General features: G+C 35.0%; 1 protein-coding gene and 1 pseudogene across 1 annotated transcript in view; both read right to left on the bottom strand.

Moving 5' to 3' along the window:
• The window catches only part of COL21A1 (collagen type XXI alpha 1 chain), a 171,795-nt gene that overhangs the window by 49,091 nt on the left and 101,760 nt on the right, over positions 1-20,944 (bottom strand). The window contains exons 13-16 of the mRNA XM_087856996.1: positions 8,663-8,716; positions 7,456-7,507; positions 6,142-6,197; positions 5,967-6,020 (exon numbers count right to left, since the gene is read on the bottom strand). Of these exons, the coding sequence (XP_087713122.1) occupies positions 5,967-6,020; positions 6,142-6,197; positions 7,456-7,507; positions 8,663-8,716 (216 nt within the window). The remainder of the gene's footprint in view (positions 1-5,966; positions 6,021-6,141; positions 6,198-7,455; positions 7,508-8,662; positions 8,717-20,944) is intronic.
• On the bottom strand, positions 6,473-7,078 carry LOC148107511 (large ribosomal subunit protein eL34 pseudogene; annotated as a pseudogene).

The raw sequence follows: 20,944 nt of genomic DNA, 5'->3' as shown, positions 1-20,944 counted from the left end.
TACAGCAATATGTAGATATTGATTTCTTAGTTTTGACAAATGTGCCATAGTAATATAAGATGTAAACATCAGGAGAAACCGGGTAAAGTGTGTAAGGGAACTCCGTATACTGTATCTGCAACTTTCCTGTAAATCTAAACTTATTCCAAACTAAAAAGTATACTTAATAAAACTCAGAAGGCTTTTTTGTAAAATTTTTCAAGCTGACACTCAAGCTTATATGGAATTTATATACCTAGTACATCCATTACAATTTTAAAAAGCAAAACAAATTTAGATACTTACACTGTCAGATTTCAAGACTATAAGGCTATGACAATCAAGACAGTGTGTTGTTGCCAAAAGGACAGAGGTATAGATTAGTGGAACAGAATCAAGAGTCCAAAAATAGTTTCACATGCATCAATCAAATCTTATTTGGCAAAATCCTCATGTAATTCAATGGGAAATGATAGTTTTTTTAATAAATGATGCTGAAAGAATTGGGTGTACTAATGGAAAAAAAATCAATCTTGACTTTTTCCTCATGCCATACATAGAAATTAAAATGATCAAAATGGATCACAGGCCTAAATTTATAGGCTAAGATGATAAAGTTTTAGAAAATACACATGTTCTAAATATAAGTATTTAGAAAAATTGAATTTTTTTCTTTTAGAAGAGGAGAAAATCTTATAAACTTAAATTAGGTAAATATTCTTAAATATGACACAAAAGGCATGAACCACATTAGCAGTCACTCCCAATTTCCTTCCAGCCACTTGTGCTCTATTTTCAGCCCTCTGCAACCTCCAATCTACTTTCTATCCCTGTGGATTTGCCCATTCTGAATATGGAGTTTTAGTTTGCATTTCCATGATGACTGGCCATGTTGACATCTTTTTATGGGCTTGTTGCCACTGGTATTATCTTCTTTTGTGACATGTCTATTCAAAACATTTGACATTTTAAAAACTTGGGTTTTTATCTTCTTATTAATGAGTAATAAGACTTCTTTACGTATTCTGGATATATGTCCTTTATCAGATATATGTTTGAAAATACTTTCTTGACATCTTTTTCACTTTCTTAATTGTGCCTTTTGATAGGACAAAGTTTTTAATCTAGATGAAGTCCAATTTCTTAATTTTTTTTTGTATTGGGAGTGACTGCTAATGGGTATAAGGTTTCTTTCTGAAGTGATGAAAATATTCTAAAATTAGATTGCAGTGATGATTGAATAACTGTAAATATGCTCAAAACTACTGAATTGTGTGTACAATAAATTAAATAGGTAAACTGTATAATGTGTGGCTTCTTTATGAATAAAGCTGTTAAAAAGTGAAATAAGGTTTACACTTATAAGTATCTTCATGCAAACATGCTACCCAGATTAATTTCAAAAAGGGAAATAAACTAGGGGCTCCTGGGTGCCTCAGTCAGTTAAGCACCTGCCTTGGGCTCAAGTCATGACCCCCAGGGTCCTAGGATCAAGCCCCGAGTAGGGCTCCCTGCTCAGCAGAGAGGTTGCTTCTCCTTCTCCCTCTGCCTCTCCCCCTCCTCTCATGTGCTCTCTCAAATAAATCAATAAAATACTAAAAAAAAAAAGGGGGGGCAAACACTAGAAAAAGAAGAACTAAGCCCAAAGTTAGCTGGAGGAAGGAAATAATTAAAATTAGACCAAGAATAAATGAAACAGAGAATACAAAAACAAAATAAAAATAATTAAAGCCAGAGTTGATTTTTTAAAAAGATCTAAAATATGGGCAAATCCTTAGTTAGCTAGATTAAGAAAAAAAAAAGAAGACTCAAATAAAATCAGAAACAAAAGAGGAGACATTACAATTGATGCCACAGAAATAAAAAAGATCACAAGGGACTATTATGAATAATTATATGCCAACAAATTGGACAAACTAGAAGAAATGGATAAATTCCTAGAAACATAAAACCTAACAAGACTAAATTAAGAAGAAAGAGAAAACCTGAACAGACCAATAACAAATAAGGAGACTGAATCAGTAATCAAAAATTTTCTAATAAAGAAAGTTCCAGGACAGGCAGACTTCACATGTAAATTCCACTAATCATTTAAAGAATTAATAGGAATCCTTCATAAAATCTTCCAAAAAATAAAAGGGAGAACAGTTCCCAAATCATTTTATGAGGCTATTATTAGCCTGATACTAAAGCCAAATAAACCACCACAAGGAAAGAAAACTACAGGCCAATATCCTTAATGAACATATATGCAGAAGTCCTGAACAAACAGTATCAAGCTGAATTCAAGAGCACATTGAAAGGACCATCCACCATAATCAAGTGGGATTTATCCCTGGGATACAAAGATGACAGTATATACAAATCAATGTGATACACCAGATTAACAGAAAAAAAGATTAAAAATCTTATGATCATTTCAAGAAATGTAGAAAAAATATTTGACAAAACTCAACACCATTTATGATTAGAACTCTCATAAAACTATGTATAGAAGGAATTTAACTCAAACTCAACACAATAAGGATCACATATATATGAAAAACCCACAGTGAACATCATATTTAATGATGAAAAACTGAAAGCTTTCCCTTTAAGATCAGGAACACAACAAAGATGCCCACTCTTGCCACTTCTTTACAACACAGTAGTGGAAGTACTAGCCAGAGAAATTAGGCAAGAAAAAGAAAGAAATAACATTCAAAGTAAAATTGTCTCTGTAGATGGCATGATCTCATATACAGAAAAACCTAAAGAGTCCATCAAAAAACTGTCAAAACTAATAAATTCAGTAAAGTTGCAGGATACAAAATCAACATACAAAAATCAGTTGCATTTTTATACACTAACAGCAAAGCATACAAAAAGGAAATTAAGAAAGCAACCATATTTATAATAGCATCAAAAATAATAAAACACTTTGAAATAAACTAAACCAAGAAGGACAAAGACTTATACACTAAAAACTACAAAACACTGATAAAAGAAATTAAAGAAGACAAATAAATGAAAAGTCATCCCTAAACCCTAGTTCATGGATTGGAACATTTTTTATTGTTAAAATGTCCACATTACCACAAATGGTCTACAGATTTGACGCAATCCCTATCAAAATCCCAGTGGCATTTTTTTATATAAATAGAGAAAAGAATCCCCAAATTCCTACGTTCAATCCAGGAACCAAAAGCATAGGCAACAAAGGCAAAATTAGACACGTGGGACTACATCAAACCAAAAAGCTTCTGCACAAAAAAGAAAACCATCAACAAAATGAAAAGGCAACCCACAGATTGGGAGAAAACATTTGCAAGCCATATATCTGATAAAGGGTTAATATCCAAAATATATAAGAAACTCCTACAATTCAATAGCAATAACAACCCAATTTAAAAATGAGCAAAGGAACTGAATAGTCAATTCTGCAAAAAGACATAAATGACCAACAAGTATATGAAAAGGTGCTCAACATCACTAATCAACAGGGAAATGCAATCAAAACCACAATGAAATATCACCTCAAATCCGTTAGGGAGGGACTATTAGCCAAAAAAACAAAAACAAAGCAAACAAAAAAAGACAAATCTTGGCAAGGATGTGGAGAAACCGGAAGCCCTGTATACTGTTGGTGGGAATATAGACTGATATAGTCATTATGGAAAAGGGTTATAGAGGTTCCTCGAAAAATTAAAGAGATAAGTACCGTATGCTACGGCAATCTTGCTTCTGGGTATATAATCAAAGGAATGGAAATCAGGATCTTGAAGACATACCTGTCCACTGCAGCATTATTCACAATAGTCAAAACATAAAAGCAACTTAAATCCGTTGACAGTTGAATGAATAAAGAAAATGTGATATCTAGATAAAGACACACACACACACACACACACGCACGCACGCACGTCATCCTCAAAAAAAAAAAAAAGGAAATCCTGCCATTTGTTACAACATGGATGAACCCAGAAGACATACACTAAGTGAAACAAGCCAGACATAGAATGACAAATACTATATGATCCCACTTATATGTGGAATCTAAAACTGTCAAAGTCATAGAAGCAGAGAGTAGAATGGTGGTTACCAGGGACTGAGGAGAGGGAGAAACAGGGAAGTATTGGTCAAAGGGTCAAGTTTCAATTACGTAAAATGAGTAAGTCATAGAAATCTATCGTACAGCTTAGTGTCTACAGTCAACAATGCTGCAGTGCAAACTTTAAAATCAGCTAAGAAGGCCGACCTTACATTAAATGCTGTCATCACCAAAACAATAATAATAAATAAAGAGAGAAGGAAGAAACTTTTGGAGGCAACAGATATTTATGGCATTGATTGTGGTGATGGTTCCATGAGAATATACTTATGTACAAACTCACCAAGTTGTATACATGAAATATGTAATTTCTGTACGTCAATGAAACCTCAATAAAGCGGATTTTTTTTAAAAAAGCTCAAAAAGGGACCTTAAAGCAATGCTCCAATCAAAAAATGGACAAAGAAACTAATTCCTTATAGAATACATTCTCTGACAAGTACTATGCTGGGTGCTCTATCGCTCTCAGTCCCTACCACACCATTCTAAGTAGGTAGCATTTATCCCATTTTTTAAATGGAAAAAACTGGAAGGTCAAAGTATTTGTCAAAGGACATACAGCAAGTTAGAAAAAGTCACTGAGTAGTGGAAATCCAACTCAGTTCTATTCTCTAAACTTTACTACCTCCCAAAAATATAATTGCATTTCTTGGGGCACATGGGCTAATTATAACAAGATAAAGTAATGAATCATGGAACTTTACATCAAAAACTAGGGATGTACTGCATGGTGACTAACATAATATAATAAAAAATTATTATAAAATTTAAAAAAAAGAAGATAAAGAAAAATTAAATTAGATGAATGCCAAATTTTCAGGTAAAGTAAAGAACCTGTGTTCTTTAATAAAGAGAGACTAGATTATAAACTCCATAAAAATAAGGGTTGTGACAGTTTTCCTCCCCTCTGTATGTCTAGCACCTAATAAATATCAGTAAATATCTGTTTAATTAACAAATCAGAAATAAAATACAGAATCAGTGAAATATAATTAACAACACATGACTGAGCTCTTTAAAATGAGCCCCAATATTTTACATTCAGGAAGCACTATTTATAATCTTTAAGGAATCATGGATATTTGGGGAACTTTCTTTCATAATACTTAAGCAAATAAACAAACAATTTGTCCAAAAGAAAAGACCAAGAAAATCTGGACTGCATTTCTGAGCAAGTCTGGCCTGATGATTAGGGAACATGACGACATCTCTAAATCCAATGCTTGACCATGCAGCCTCACTGGCTGATAGATTATACAAATCCTCTCCTGAGGTATTCAAAACACTTACAGAACAATTAGGTGGGCTGTTGGCACATTCCAGATAGACTGACTTAAATATATACACATGATTGATATCTTTATATTTAACAAGCTACAGCATAGAAAGTCCATTTCTATTTGATAATTAACCCCAAAAAGTTGTAAGAATATGATGGTGCTAACCCATCATCGTAAGGGCATGTGCCTTTGAGTTTTTCAGGGCTGGTGAATGACAGGCACTTTGCAGTTCCTCTTGCTCTAATTCTCTCACACTCATACCACACAATTGATAAAGAAGTTGTTAAGATTAAGGATGAAGTCCCCCAACCTCCCACCCAAGTACCTCCCTTATCGGGAGATAAGAGCTTGGTACCTCTGCTTCTCACCCACCAAACAAACCCATTTGAATGGCTTATCAAAGAAGTTCAACCTTCTAATATCCAGGGATTTTATTTTTGACACCTAAGAATTCACAATAGACACAAAAGAAATTTACTAACATTTTTAAATTACAGTAAAACAACTTTCAGCTCATTATTTTATACCAATGTCATAATGTAAAAAAAGTCAAGTATCAGTACATTTTTCTAACGTTCACTCGCAAGTTACAGAATTTGGTTTTCTTATGTAAATACCTTGTAACCAGGACTACCCATTAATCCATCCTTTCCATGTCTTCCTGGTTCTCCCTGAAAAATAAATATGGGTATTTTAATACATTTTTTGTACTACTTTTTCCTTTTAAAGAAGACAGTATAAGATCATTTTTATTTAAAGTAAATACTCAAGAGCTTTTTCTATAAAACTCACAGCACGTCCAGGAAGGCCAGGAAAACCAGCATTCCCCTTTTCACCTTTTGCACCCTGTATTAAAAACAAACACTTAGAAAACAATCCGTGCAATAATTTTATTTTTAAGTTTTGTTTTGGTTTTTTGTTTGTTTTTTAAAGATTTATTTATTTATTTGACAGAGAGAGAGAGAGAGCCAGCGAGAGAGGGAATACAGGCAGGGGGAATGGGAGAGGAAGAAGCAGGCTCCCAGCAGAGAAGCCTTATGTGGGGCTCGATCCCAGGACTCTGGGAGCCGAAGGCAGATGCTTAATGACTGAGCTACCCAGACGCCCCCTAAGTTTTGTTTTTTTACTCAAAAAAAGTTGTATTTTTTGTTTGCTTAGCCTTCTGACTCTGTGCTTATGCCTTCAACACTTCCACAATGATTTTCTGCTCCTCAATAAAGAACGCATGCTTGACCTTGGATGGGCATATTTAGCACACATGGAACCACCATGGGCCCCCGCAGACATGTTTTTTCATTTTAGGCAAATTCCTAAGACTTTAGGTCTCGCAGCACAAATTCTTTGAAGTTGGTTTGGGCACACACATGTGGATCTTGGTGATTTCCCAATTTTCTTGGTATAAAGGTAAACAATTCTTCTACCAGAGGTTCTGGTCAGTCAAGTTTTGTCAGAGGCTGTACTGTAGGATAGCCTGTGATGGTAGCTGGACCATTCGGGAAGCTTCTAGACACCATCCCCAGAGGAGGTACAACAAGGATTTAAAAATTCCAACTCAATCTCAAGTTAAAAAGTGAACCTCTTTATGTAGTGACAGAATTCATGGAACTACGGCTTGTGCTGGCTCTACAACTTCCGGCAAAGCATTACTTTACCAGGCCAGCCGACACAAGACATTAAAAACAACGGTGAATGCAGAATTATTACAAGCATCTAAACATAGAAACCACATCATGGCAAAATTAAAAAGCAGTGAGTATTTTAAATGTAATAAACAACACAATCTTCCTTCAATGTGAAGAAATCGGAAGGCCCGTAACAGTGATCCTCCATGGACCTGCTGTTAAGCAGCTGCCACTTCCTCCCAAGGAATCTCTCTCGATAAATACTTTAAAAATTCAGAGTGGTCAATCACATGATGTATTCTTATAAAATACTACACACCAGGTATTATTCTATTTTTTCATTATTCTAAATGAATTTCCTGAGAAAGGTGAACAAAGCTAATTGCTATAATGGTGAGTGAGCTGGGACTGAAAAACCAGTTTTCTCCTTTCATGACATCCAAAGTTCCATACAGATACTTTGTTTTATAATCCATACTTCCCTTTTTGCCATAAAATCCAGTTGATCCTTTATCTCCTTTGGGGCCCATTTCACCCTAAAAGACAAAATATAAATACTGAATTTTATTTTTATTCTTTTAAGTTTTTTATTTTAATTTCAGTATTTACTTTTTAAATGTATTTCTCCATTCATTCAAGTTTTCTTTTTATATCCATCATTAAAATATTGTAGTTTTCTCCATAAAATTATTACACATTTTTATTAGTTTTTCCTTATGTATGTATAATATTTTATTACCTATTCTTTTTAACATTTTTTATTTAATTTCAATTAATTAACATATAATGTATTATTGGTTTCAGGGGTACAGGCCTGTGAATCATCAGTCTTATATAACACCCAGTGCTCATTACATCATGTACCCTCGTTAATGCCCATCACCCAGTTACCCCGTTATGTCTCTTTTCATGTGATTTAACCAGGGGATTCTTCTGAGTGTAGTTGAAGAAAATGTGTATTCTATTTCTCTTGTTTTATTTATATCTTTTTAAACCATGTATTCTGAAGTATGCTTCAAGTAAAAGTGTTCTTGTTGAAAGAAAAAATAACTGAGGGTACTCATTTAAAATAAAGCATACCAGTGGGGAGGTGGGGGATGGGTAAAATAGGTAATGGGGATTAAGAGTAAACTTATGATGAGAACTGAGTAATGAGGTATAGAATTGTTGAATCACTACATCATACACCTGAAACTAATATGACACTGTATGTTCACTAACCGGAATTAAATTATTGAATTTTAGGGAAATATGAAAATTGCCCTTAAAGCTTAAAGAAAAAAAAAGCACCAATTACAAACAGCAAGGTTTAATTGCCAACATAAAATAAAGTAGAAATAATTTAAGGTTTGTTTACAAAAGCCCTATTTTTGAGGCTTTATGAAGAAAAACAAGGAAAAATAAGGATAGTCGGTATCATAACAGGGCCTAAAGTACTAGACTTAGAGTTAAAAGAATTTCCATATATCAAAACTTACTCATCAATGTTTAAATACCATAAAATTTCTGACTGGGTATTTTAAACAAAATTTTTAAAAAGTTTTATGTAAACTACGATAGTAATCCAATCATTTACTTTAATATACTTTATATTTGCACATTTATTTGTAACACATTTATAACATAAAGAACTTTTAATTTAAAATAAAATGCAACATTGCTAAATAATAAAAGACTAGATTTTTTTCAACCTTTAATCCTGGCATGCCATGAAGCCCGGGAAAACCAGGAAGTCCACGGTCACCCTGAAAATAAAACTAAAATTAATGAAAGAAAATATATTTCAGCCTAAAAAATATCATCATACATTCTTCAACTTCACCCTTGTCAAAATCCACTGGAAAACAATCTTCCAACAGTTCAATGCATATCTACATTAAAACCCTATCTGTATGAAAGATCAATCCTCATTTATAGGGTTTCCTTTACGATTAGAAAAGGGAAGTATTTTGAGACTTAGGTGAACTTGTTCCAGTTCTGTGAAAAATGCTGTTGGTATATTTACATTTCTTTATATTTATATTTCTTTATATTTATATTTCAGGGGGAGGTGCAAGCACAAGGGGGAGGGGTCGAAGAAGGGGGAGGGAGAGAGAGAGAATCTTAAGCATGCTCAGCATGCAGTCCAATACAGGGCTCCATCTCATGACCCTGAGATAATGAGCCGAAATCAAGAGCTAGTTGCTTAACAGACTGAACCACTCAGGTGCCCCAAATGCTGTTGGTATTTTAATAGGGATTACACTGAATGTGTAGATTGCTTTGGGTAGCGTGGACATTAACTCTTCTAATCCTTGGGTATAAAATATCTTTCCATTGTATCATTTTCAATTTCTTTCATCAGTGTTCTATAGTTTTCAGAGTAAAGGTCTTTCACCTCCTTGGTTAAATCAAAAAACATGGAGACAAATGAAAATGAAAACCCAATGATCCAAAATTTTGGAGATGCAGCAAAAAACTATTAGTAGTACATGAACTCAGTGAAGTTGCAGGATACAAAATTAATACCCCCAAATCAGTAGCATTTCTATGCACTAATAATGAAACAGTAGAAAGAGAAATTCAGAAAAGAACCACATTCACAACTGCACCAAAAAGAATGAAATACCTAGGGATAAACTTAACCACGGAAGTAAAATACCTGTGCTTTGAAAACTGTAATTCAATGTAATCCCTATCAAAGCACCACCAGCATTTTTTCAGAACTAGAACAAATAACGCTAAAATTTGTATGGAACCACAAATGACCCCAAATAGCCAAAGAAATCTTGAGAAAGAAGAAAAAAGCTGGAGGTATCGTACTTCGAGATTTCAAGATACACTGCAAAGCTATAGTAATCAAAACAGTATGGTATTGGCACAAAAATAAACACATAGATAATAAAATAGCCCAGAAATAAACCCGTGCTTATATGGTCAATTAATCTATAACAAACAAAGGAAGAATATACAAATGGGGAAAAGACAGTTTCTTCATAAATGGTGCTGGGAAAACTGGACAATTACATGCAAAAAATGAAACTGGAACACTTTCTAACACCATACACAAAAATAAACTCAAAGGGAATAAAGACTTAAATTTGAGACCTGAAACCAGAAAAATTCTAGAAGAGAGAGAGCACAGGCAATAACTTCTCTGACATTGGCCATCACAACATTTTTCTGGATATGTCTGCTACACCCAAGGAAATAAAAGCAAAAATAAACTATGCGGCTACATCAAAATAAAAATGTTTTGCACAGCAAAGGAATTATCAATGTAACAGACAACCTATTGAATGGGAGAAGATATTTGCAAATAATATAACCAATAAGGGGTTAATGTTTTTAAAATATAAAGAACTTATACAACTCAACACCAAAAAAATCTGATTTTAAAATGAGTAAAGGATCTGAACATACATTTTTCCAACAAAGACTACAGATGGCCAAAAGACACATGAAAGATGCTCAACATCAGTCATTATCAGGGAAATGCAAACCAAAACCACAGTGAGGTTTCACTCACACCTGTCAAAATGGCTAAAATAAAAAAGTTAAGAAATAACAAGTATTGGCAAGGATGTGAAGAAAAAGGAAACTGGCACAGCCACTGTGAAAACAGCATGGAGTTACCTCAAACAATTAAAAAGAGAAATACCATTTCATCCAAAATTCCACTACTAGGTATTTTCACAAAGAAAATAAAAACGTTAATTCAAAAAGATATATGGACCTCTATGTTTACTGCAGCATTATTTATAATAGCCAAGATAGGGAAGCAGTCCAAGTGTCCATCAATTGATGAACAGATTTTTAAAAATGTGGTATGAATGTATGTATATATAATGGAATATTATGCAGCAGTAAAAAGAATGATATCTTGCCCTTTGCAACAATATGGATGGACCCAGAGAGTATTATGCTAAGCGAAGTCAGACTGAGAAAGACAAATACCATATAATTTCACTCATATGTGGAATCCAACAAAACAAAACAAACAAACAAAAAGCAGAATCAGACCTATAACTTACAGAGAACAAACTGATGGCTGCCAGAGGGAAGAGGGGTGGGGAGATGGTCAAAGTGGGTGAAGGGGTGTAGGATATACAGGCTCCCAGTTATGGAATGAAAAAATCAAGGAAATAAAAGGTACAGTATAGGGAATACAGTCAATGATATTATAGTAACATTGTATGGTGACAGATGGAAGCTATATTTGTGGTGAGCATAGCATAATATTTAGAGACACTGAATCACTATACTGTACACCTGAAATTAATGTAGCATTGTGTGTCAGCTACACTTAAAAAAAATTAAAAACTTACATCTCAATTTTTAAAAAATTATTCACACATTTTAAAGAGTGACATAGTTATTGAAGTTACGGATAAAACCCTCCAAAGGCAGCTTTTTTCATTCTAAACTTGCATATCTCTATCAGCTCAAATCACCAGACCCCATGGTTACCATTGCTACTGCATTTTCAGTTTCCAGCATTATCTACTGACCTCCCACTGTGAAAGAAGAGGATCAACCTCTCAAACCATCCAACACCCCCTCCCCATCTCCACTTCTAGGAAGCACAAATCCCCTCAGCTTTCTATTACGACTTTGTTTAAATCAATAGTCATTGTTTCTCATACTAAGATTCACAACTAAGCCATTAAATATGCTGACTGCTTACCTTTTCTTGCCCTACATGCAGTTAAAAGTTGCCTGTTTTGGTAGGCGGCAGGGGGTTGACTGCATAGTTTCCTATAAACTTACTACAATATTGAACTCCAATCTCCAACTGTCATAATCACTTTGAAATATACTCATATACATTGAAACTTCGATATTCTTTGTCTTTTCTAAAGCCTTCTTATTTGTTGCAGTATACATTCACTCTCCTCTCTGTTTATTCCCTCGTTAGGGGAATATATCATCCCACAGCTTCCTGAAAAGGAATTCATGGGAGACAACTTTTTGAAACCTTAAATTTCTGAAAATATCTTTATTCTATTCACTAACATAATAATTCACATACAGAAGTATAGTTTAGAATTTTTTTCTTTCAGACCCTTGAAGGCTCTGCTCCACTCCCTTCTTGACTTTAAGTGTCACTAGTGTGATGTTTGAAGCCTTTCTGATTCTGATCATTTGTATAGAACTTTTTTTTTTTTTTTTTTTTTTTTTTTGGTGGCTGTAGGGATTTTCCCTCTCAGAAAGCATGTAGGATCTCCTGTTTGCTTAAAGAGTCTTACAATGTAAAACTGTACAATATTAAGCATAGATATGGTCATAATCATGCATTATGCTAAGTATTATGGAAGACTTTTCATCTATAATGACCCCATGCTTACACATTTGGACCCAGACCACACACCCAAACTCCATCCACATTTCACATGAACAACCTTCCCTTGGCTACCTCTTGTCTACTGCCTTAGAAGGCACTCAGCAGGACAGAGACAGGAAAGAGGACTGCAGACCCTGGGAATGGAAGTGGGGTGTTCTATGCAAGGAGTGTCAGGACCCAGGATCTGGAATGTGGTCTACAAGGGGGTCATGTGCTACAGGAGTGCCTCTATATTGGCCGTGAAGACCAATCAATTCCTACCAAGGAACACAGCTGAAGCACCATCTATCAGGGGTTCCCCCTCAGGGCACTAATAACAATTTGTCCAAGTCTTCTTTTCAGGTCTTTTATCAACTTCTTCTAAGACTTTTTGCTAATCTTTAATTTTCTTAAGATATTTTCTGGTTCCTGAAGATCAGTTCATATGGAAGCTGATGATAAACTCTCAATGAGTACTGTTCAATGACTGAGATTCTTTATCTAAGGTGTGGCTGGGCCATTTCACTAAATAGCTCTGGTTATCAGTGGATTCCCCATAGAAGGATCTTCTTTGCCTATAGTTGTAGCACAACTCCACCTTTTCTCTCCAGTCTAGAGACCTTCAGTTTTATCTTCTCTGATAATAAACTTATACATCCTGCCAGGGCAGAAGAAGGGAGATTCACTTAACTGTACAGAGGTTAGGAAGGGATAGCAGGATCTCACTATTCTTAAAGGAATATTCAACCATGCTTCCATTTTTTAATTTTTAAAAGATTTTATTTGTCAGAGAGAGAAAGATCGAGAAGGAGCACACAAGCAAGGGCGAGTGGCAGGCAGAGGGAGAAGCAGGCTCCCTGCTGAGCAAAGAGCCCGATGTAGGACTCAATCCCAGGACCCTGGGATCATGACCTGAGCCAAAGGCAAATGCTTAACTGACTGAGCCACCTAGGAGTCCCTAGGCTTCCATTTTTAGCTCTATCTTCAATTCACTTCTATTTTCAGAAATACTTTGTATTACCACTTCCTAAGGTTTTGGGATATCTGTGTGTGTGTGTGTGTGTGTGTGTGTGTGTGTGTGTGTGTGTGTACGCAAAAGGGATTCTCATATGAATCTCATTATCACTTTTTATTTTAAAATTGAGCTTGCTTGGGTCCTTTCAGATTCTAAAAATGTAAAGCTATTATCTTCTTTTTTTAATTCTCTGTGTCATGCTAGGTTTTATTATAATTATTTTTTTTTTAAAGATTTTATTTATTTATTCGACAGAGATAGAGACAGCCAGCGAGAGAGGGAACACAAGCAGGGGGAGTGGGAGAGGAAGAGCAGGCTCCCAGCAGAGGAGCCTGATGTGGGGCTCGATCCCACAACGCCGGAATCACGCCCTGAGCCGAAGGCAGGCGCTTAACCGCTGTGCCACCCAGGCGCCCCCATTATTATAATTATTATTCCATGATTGTTGCTTTACGGGAGTTTATGAGATAGAGAAGTTAATGTGTATGTTCTACTCTTCTCTTTCATCAAGAAGCCCTCGTGACTTATTGATGCTTAAACAGTAATATCCAGAGCATCTTTCCCTCTAGGGAGGTAGGTTCCCATCAGTCCACTGTTAGAGGAGACAGCAGGACAGATATAAGAGAAGGAAAATACAAATTGATAAAGTACACACATGGTGTAATCTCCAATTGTTCCCATGATACTTTCCCCTGGGAGGCTTTAAACTTCCTGGACAGGATTATTACTATGACCTCTTGTGTAGGGGCGCTAATATTCATTCACTTAACTCTGTTTTATGCTGAACCAATTTCATTCTTTATCCACTCTGGTTAATTGCAGGACAATATGGAAATGTATTTATCTGACTGGACCAATACACTATTGGCCTTGTTAATTGAAAAAACAAACAAACAACCTTACTTTTTAACAACTGATCTATTCCACAGATTGAAATATTCCTTTCTACTAGTGAAAGAACGGGAGCCATTATAAAATAAATTTTTACAGAGGGGAACTGGGGCTGCATGTCCAGAAATTCCGTCACCTTCTCCCATAAGAACTGAGGTCAAATAAGAAATAAAAATTACAATATATTTTAGATCTGTTTTATATGTTTAGTTCCTTTAATTTATCTGTAAGTGTATCTGATATAAAAAGTATGCTAGGCTTATTACAATTATATCCAAAAACCTATTCACATTTTACTACCACAGAGAAGATTTTCATCTGGGCACACAGCTTCCCAACTAGAGACTCTATTTCCTAGGCTCCTTTGCAGTTAAGCAGAGCCACCTAACAAAGTTCTTGCTAGCAGAATGTGTAACTACAGCCTGCAACTCCCACAGAATTTATTAAAAGGAAAGTTACTGCTATGACTTCTCTTTCCTCTTCCCATCAGATGAGAATGCAGGTAATACAGTGACTAGCGATGTAGCTTTGTCTACGTGGAAGAGGACAGCACTCTAAGGGAGACTAGACTAACAAGATGGAAAAACATGAGTCTTTGGATGAGTACGTTAACAACTGATTACAGCAGACTTCTTTCTCATTTACACCACTGCGTTTTGGGGTTTGTTTCTGGTCTAAACAGGAATAGTATTTTTTGGCTTTTTGTAAAGACTGTCCTTCTCGTGGGTAATAGCTTTCCCTTGGCCATTTTAATTTTCCACTGAAGATTAAAAACAATCTGTGTGTGTATGAGAGAGAAAGACAAAAGACCCACTAAAAGCCCACACATTCTAGAGCTTATTAATCCTAAAATGCAACAATTTAACTGAAGAATAAGAGAAAAAAATATTCAGGGGGAGACCAAGAGGCACAACAAGACAACTGAATGATACTCTTTCCCCTACATGTAGACTCCTAATATGAGAACCAAAACTACTTTTTGATTTTTTTTTTCCTTTTTGCTTGGGGCAGGGAAGAGTGGTAAGAGTTTCTACAGAGAGGAAAAGATTAAGAAGACTACCTGAGCTAACTCTTTAGAAGCTACGTTGAAATAACCAGCTGACGGCCGGGCTAGACAAAGATACACTCTTCATAAAATGGACTTTAGCTGGACAGTAAATACTTGATAGAAATACAGAAGAAAGAGGACAAATCAGGATTCCCTATTATGGCTGAACAAAGTCTAAGACTTCCACTCTCTGGCTACAGGTTATAAAAGACATAATGTTCAAATTTTAATTTACCTGAGATAACGAACAAATCTCAGATGAAGTGAGAAGACCAGAAGCATTCACCCATTCACTGGAATGAAAAAATAAAAATCTGGACAAAGCTACCCTCATGTGCATAAGCAAGATTTTTTAAGTAAAATACAAAGGCATAGCATGTATGTTAATATATAGGAGTCGAGCAGGGCAAGGAAGGCAAGGAGAGAGAGGAGAGAAATTTAGTGAGCAAATTGTTGAGGAATACTGAAACAATATTTACAAAATACGGAACATAAGAAAGTGTTACCCAAACACTGTAATCCTTTGAAGAATTCAAGGGTTGGGGGGCTGACCCCCATGCAGTTGAAAATCCACATATAACTTCTGACTCACCAAAAACTTAACTACTAATAGCCTACTGTTAACCAGAAGCCTTATGAATAACACAAATAACATATAATTTTTATGTTATATGTATTATATTCTGTCTTCTTATAATGAAGTAAGCTAGAGAAAAGAAAACATTATTAAGAAAATAAGGAAAATACGTTTATGGTATTATACTGTATTTATCGAAAAAAATAAGTGGGCCTATGCAGTTCAAACTCATGTTGTTCACCCAAGTTATGTCCAAAGTTTAAAATAATGGGTAGCAAAGAAGTGGTAGTTAAGCCAAAATCTATCCACAATGGGCATGTAATGCAAAAGACAAATAAATGTTCTTGTGTTGGTCATCTGCTACTGTAATACAGCTTAATCTATGTTAATTAACACAAAAATTGGTATGCTAGAAAAAAGGAGGCTGACAAACAACAATATTAAAAAATATATATGGCACTAGCTTTGGGGCTAGGTAGTGAACAATGAAGACAGTTAAAGTTTAAAAAAATGGTGATTCATTTAATAAACTGGTAAATATCTGATAAAACAAACTCCACTGTTAATACTTGCAAAAGCAAATAATGCATCATATGAACTTAGAGCTAGAGGTAAAGAACTGAGAAAACAGAATGTTGGTATCATGAATTGATTGGTACTGGGTGTTTACAAAAGGCACTGTGAAAGAGAGAAGCTCAGAAAAGAACTGGCCCATTTGCAAGTAGTAATTAAAAGGAACAGACCAAGTCCAAAAATACCGGGATTGGAAGATACAACTTTTTTCTCATCTCTACCAGGTAAATGATGAAACTAGAGGAGACCAAGAAGTTCAATTACAACAGCCTCTGAGAAGAACCAAATCAAGGATGTGGTCAGAAACACTATTCTTAAATTCCTGAATCAATGAAGGTGGGTCCAGTAAATCCTTTCAAGATGGACAGAACGGCTCAAGGAAAAAACAAAACAAAAAACAAAAAAACACAAAAAGATGGACAGAATGGCTCAAGGAAAAAACAAAACAAAAAACAAAAAAACACAAAAAAGTGTTTTTGCACTAAGAGTGCAATGGACAGAATGGCTCAAGGAAAAAACAAAACAAAAAACAAAAAAACACAAAAAAGTGTTTTTGCACTAAGAGTGCAATGGATGTCTGCTAAATTTAAGTCACCTATCATTAATTATTTGTAGTTAATAAATTAATGTAGAGAGGGCCATGACTAAAGCAAGGACTATGGATGCTGCTATTGGCTGGAATCAAAAGTCAAAGATATAAAACCACAAATATCCATCTGCTGTTGAGAGAGTTGTACTACCAAAGAAGCCATAAACCTGGACTAAAAGATGTATGAAACTTAAAAAAAAAAAGTTGTCCAACATCACCACTCTAATGTTTTTCTAGCCAGTTTTGACTAGCCAATGAATTTAGACAAAATATAGAAATAAGAGGTTAAAAACTAGAAAGAAGAAAATAAATAATCTTTATGCATGATCATACATCTAATATACCAATATACCTAATACTCTATTTTTTTTTTTTAAGATTTTATTTATTTATTTTGACAGAGAGAGACAGCCAGCGAGAGAGGGAACACAAGCAGAGGGAGTGGGAGAGGAAGAAGCAGGCTCCCAGCGGAGGAGCCCGATGTGGGACTTGATCCTGGAACGCCAGGATCACGCCCTGAGCTGAAGGCAGCCGCCTAACGGCTGCGCTACCCAGGCGCCCCAATATACCTAATACTCTAAATCACTTAATATGCAGTTAATTCCTCCTTTAAAAAGATAATATACAAAAATGTTTTTATATATAAATAATAAGTAATATGAAAATATATTAAAGAAAAGTTTCCACTTATAATAGAAACAAAGGAGATAAAAATTCCAAGATATAAACTTGGGTAATGTTGAAAACCAATATGAAAAAACTTCAATGTATTTTCACTGAGTTTCAAGATCGAAATAAAAAGGTAAATAAATCATAATATTAAATGGGAAAACTCAGTATTGAAATTATGTCAATGATTCTATAATTAATCCATAAAAGGAATCTTAATTAAAGTATGAATAGGGGGGCACCTGAGTGGCACAGTCCTTAAGCGTCTGCCTTTGGCTCAGGGCGTGATCCCGGCGTTATGGGATCAAGCCCCACATCAGGCTCCTCTGCTATGAGCCTGCTTCTTCCTCTTCCACTCCCCCTGCTTGTGTTCCCTCTCTCGCTGGCTGTATCTCTGTCAAATAAATAAATAAAATCTTTAAAAAAAAATAAAGTATGAATAGGAATTTCTAAAAAATAGAAGAAAAGATATTGAGCTTTATCTGGAAAAATAAGCATGTAAGAATGGCCAGGAAAATTTTGATTATAAAGAATAATGAGGAAGTACTAGGCCTGCCAACATTAAATCATATTATGAAGTGACAACAATTAAGAACAATTTGGTGTTGGAGAGGATGTAGACAGATAAATGGAACAGAATGGAAAGCCAAAAACACAGACCCATATGAAAATGGAAATTTAGCAATAACTAGGAGCTTTCAAATAAATGGAGAAAAGAAGTGATATTCCATAAATATTGTTGTAGCAACTGGCTATCCATTTAGGAAAAAGAGAGTGAAAAATATGAATACTCATCTAACTTTACTCCAAATACCAAAATTATAAAGATTAAAATATAAAATAACAAAAGTCTAAAAGTAATGAGTTATTCTCTTCAAGATGTTGCAATGTGGAATCATTTTATATAGACACAAACATAAGGAGAAAAAAAGAAAAAATCTACACATATGTAAAAATTTTCATCTTATATATGGCTAAATTTCAAAGACCAAGCCAAAACACATAATAAAAACCGGGAAAAAATATTTTCATACAATTTATGAAATGTCTATAAAATCCATTTTTAAAAAGATCAACAGCCCAATACAAAGCAAAAAAGAAAAAAGAAAAGAAAAAGATATGACTAAAAAGGAAAGGACAGAGAATTAACAAAATATCCAAAAATCACATGACAAGGTATTTTACCTTACTAATAAAGAAATGCAAACCAAATCAATACCATTTTTAACTTGTACTGGTGAAAATTAGAAACTTTAATGAAACTCAGTGCTGATAAGAGTATGAGGAAAGATATTTTCACACACTTGTTGGGGGAGTACAAATTTACTGGAAGTTAAATAGGCAATTTGTATCAAAGTTTAATCCTGCTTTTAATCTTTTGATCCCATAATCAATTCCAGTTCCAGGAAATTTTCCTATAGATACACTCAGAAAAATTTATTAATATACACACACACACACACACACACACACACACAGTGCAACATATTAAGAACCCAGTATCCCTAAAGTAGAGATTTCTCAAATTGGCTAGGAACAGCCCATACAGTATACAGCTGTGATTAACAAGCTTACAGTTTCTTTCATGAAGCCTTTTTGAATTTTCTACTTTCCTGTAAGTCTTAGAGAATTTTATTCAACTCTCTTCCTTGGCACTTAACAACTGACTATCTTGACACTTACTGTGTACGTGTTGTGTGCTTTATTAGATCCCAACCTCTTGGAGGAAAAACCCATTCTGATTCATTCCAATTTTTCCTTAGTAGATATGACCATTATTTATCAATATCCAGATTCTCTCTACTTCCAAGCATATGGGGGAATCATACTTTGCTGACTCTTGAACTTGCTATGGTTTACAAAATTTGCTCTGGCTAATTAAAGATGAATAGAAGTAGTTTAAGAGCCACTGTATAATTCTACCGGCTCCCATAAGTAGTTATAATCTAGATGCTGAAACTTCTATCAGCCTAAGTCTCCAGGTGAAGAAAAGGGGGACCCCTCACTGCTGCTAATAAATGTATAGCCTGATGAGCAATAAACCCTTCTTTACTTTGAGCCATAGACATTTGGGATTTACTTGTTACTGTAGCCTATGCTACTCTATCCTCAGCTGGTGCTTTGCTTGTGATTGATAACTTGCTGAATATGCAAAATATTTTCATTTTCTAAAATATAGTAAACAACTTCTGAGTCTTCCAAAATATTCTAACAAAACAATTATTTTGAGGAGTCACACTCCTGGTTCCATCCGACCTTACAAGAGATTAGAATCAAAGAGAACCCAAGATTTACAGTGAGATGGTTCCATTTCCACAGATGCCTCCAAAGTTACCATGACTGATGAATATGCCTTTGATGAACTTATCCATCCCATAATCTGGTCTAGAATCATAGTCTCCAAAGTAAGGTCAAGTTGGGGCACCTGGGTGGCTCAGTTTGTTAAGTGACTGACTCTTGATTTCAGCTCAGGTCATGATCTCAGGGTCGTGAGATCAAGTCCTGCATTGGCTCCCCACTCAGCAGGGAGTCTGCTTGAGATTCTCTCTTTCCCTCTCTCTTTGCCCCTCTCCCCAACTCATGCACATACGTGCTCTCTCTCTAAAATAAATAAATCTTTAGGGAAAAAAAGTCAAGATCATTCATGTGCATAGTAAAAGAATATGAAAACTTATTTAAAAAAATCTCATTCTTTAAACATTTCTCAGCGTATGCATGTTTAAAATGCATATAATGGTTCGTTCAGTAGCACAGGCATGTAATTCATACATAAATATGGAACTACAGGCCTAAAAGTCTTTTACTACAAAGATTCTATAATTTAAATTCACCTAACACATCTTGGTTGTTCTTTCTCCTCTCACACAGAAACAAATGTTAAGTCTTTTAAGGCTCAGGCAATAATGATTTATTGGGAATTGTTTAAACCTATTAAAATGTGTCCTCTCTTTAACACAATGATGGGCAATCCCCTTGGGTTTGGAGATCATTGCTGACCTAGTCAGGCCTAGAAAAAAGGTAGATTCCAGAGCTTCCACAACAGGTCACTCCCATAGCTTCTAAGTGACCACAGAGTATACCCAAAGTGAAGATGAGAAATGGAGTTTAGAACCAACAAAATATGAAGCACTGTAAAAAGTCAATTGAAGTTTTAAGTTTCCCAGTGATGCCAGTAGAGAAAAAGAAAACAGGACAGAAAAAGGCATAGCAGCCAACAAATGAGGTGGGACATGGAACTAATGATTCCTTTCAATAAACTGAGATGCTAAAGCCATTACAAAGCCTTAAAAGAAGCTGAAAGATCAGAAC

The sequence above is a fragment of the Ursus americanus genome, chromosome 29 (assembly GCF_024610735.1).
Source record: "Ursus americanus isolate L20-20 chromosome 29, mUrsAme1.1.p, whole genome shotgun sequence".
In the NCBI taxonomy this organism is placed as follows: Eukaryota; Metazoa; Chordata; class Mammalia; order Carnivora; family Ursidae; genus Ursus; species Ursus americanus.
This window is presented reverse-complemented; position numbering and strand designations above follow the sequence as displayed.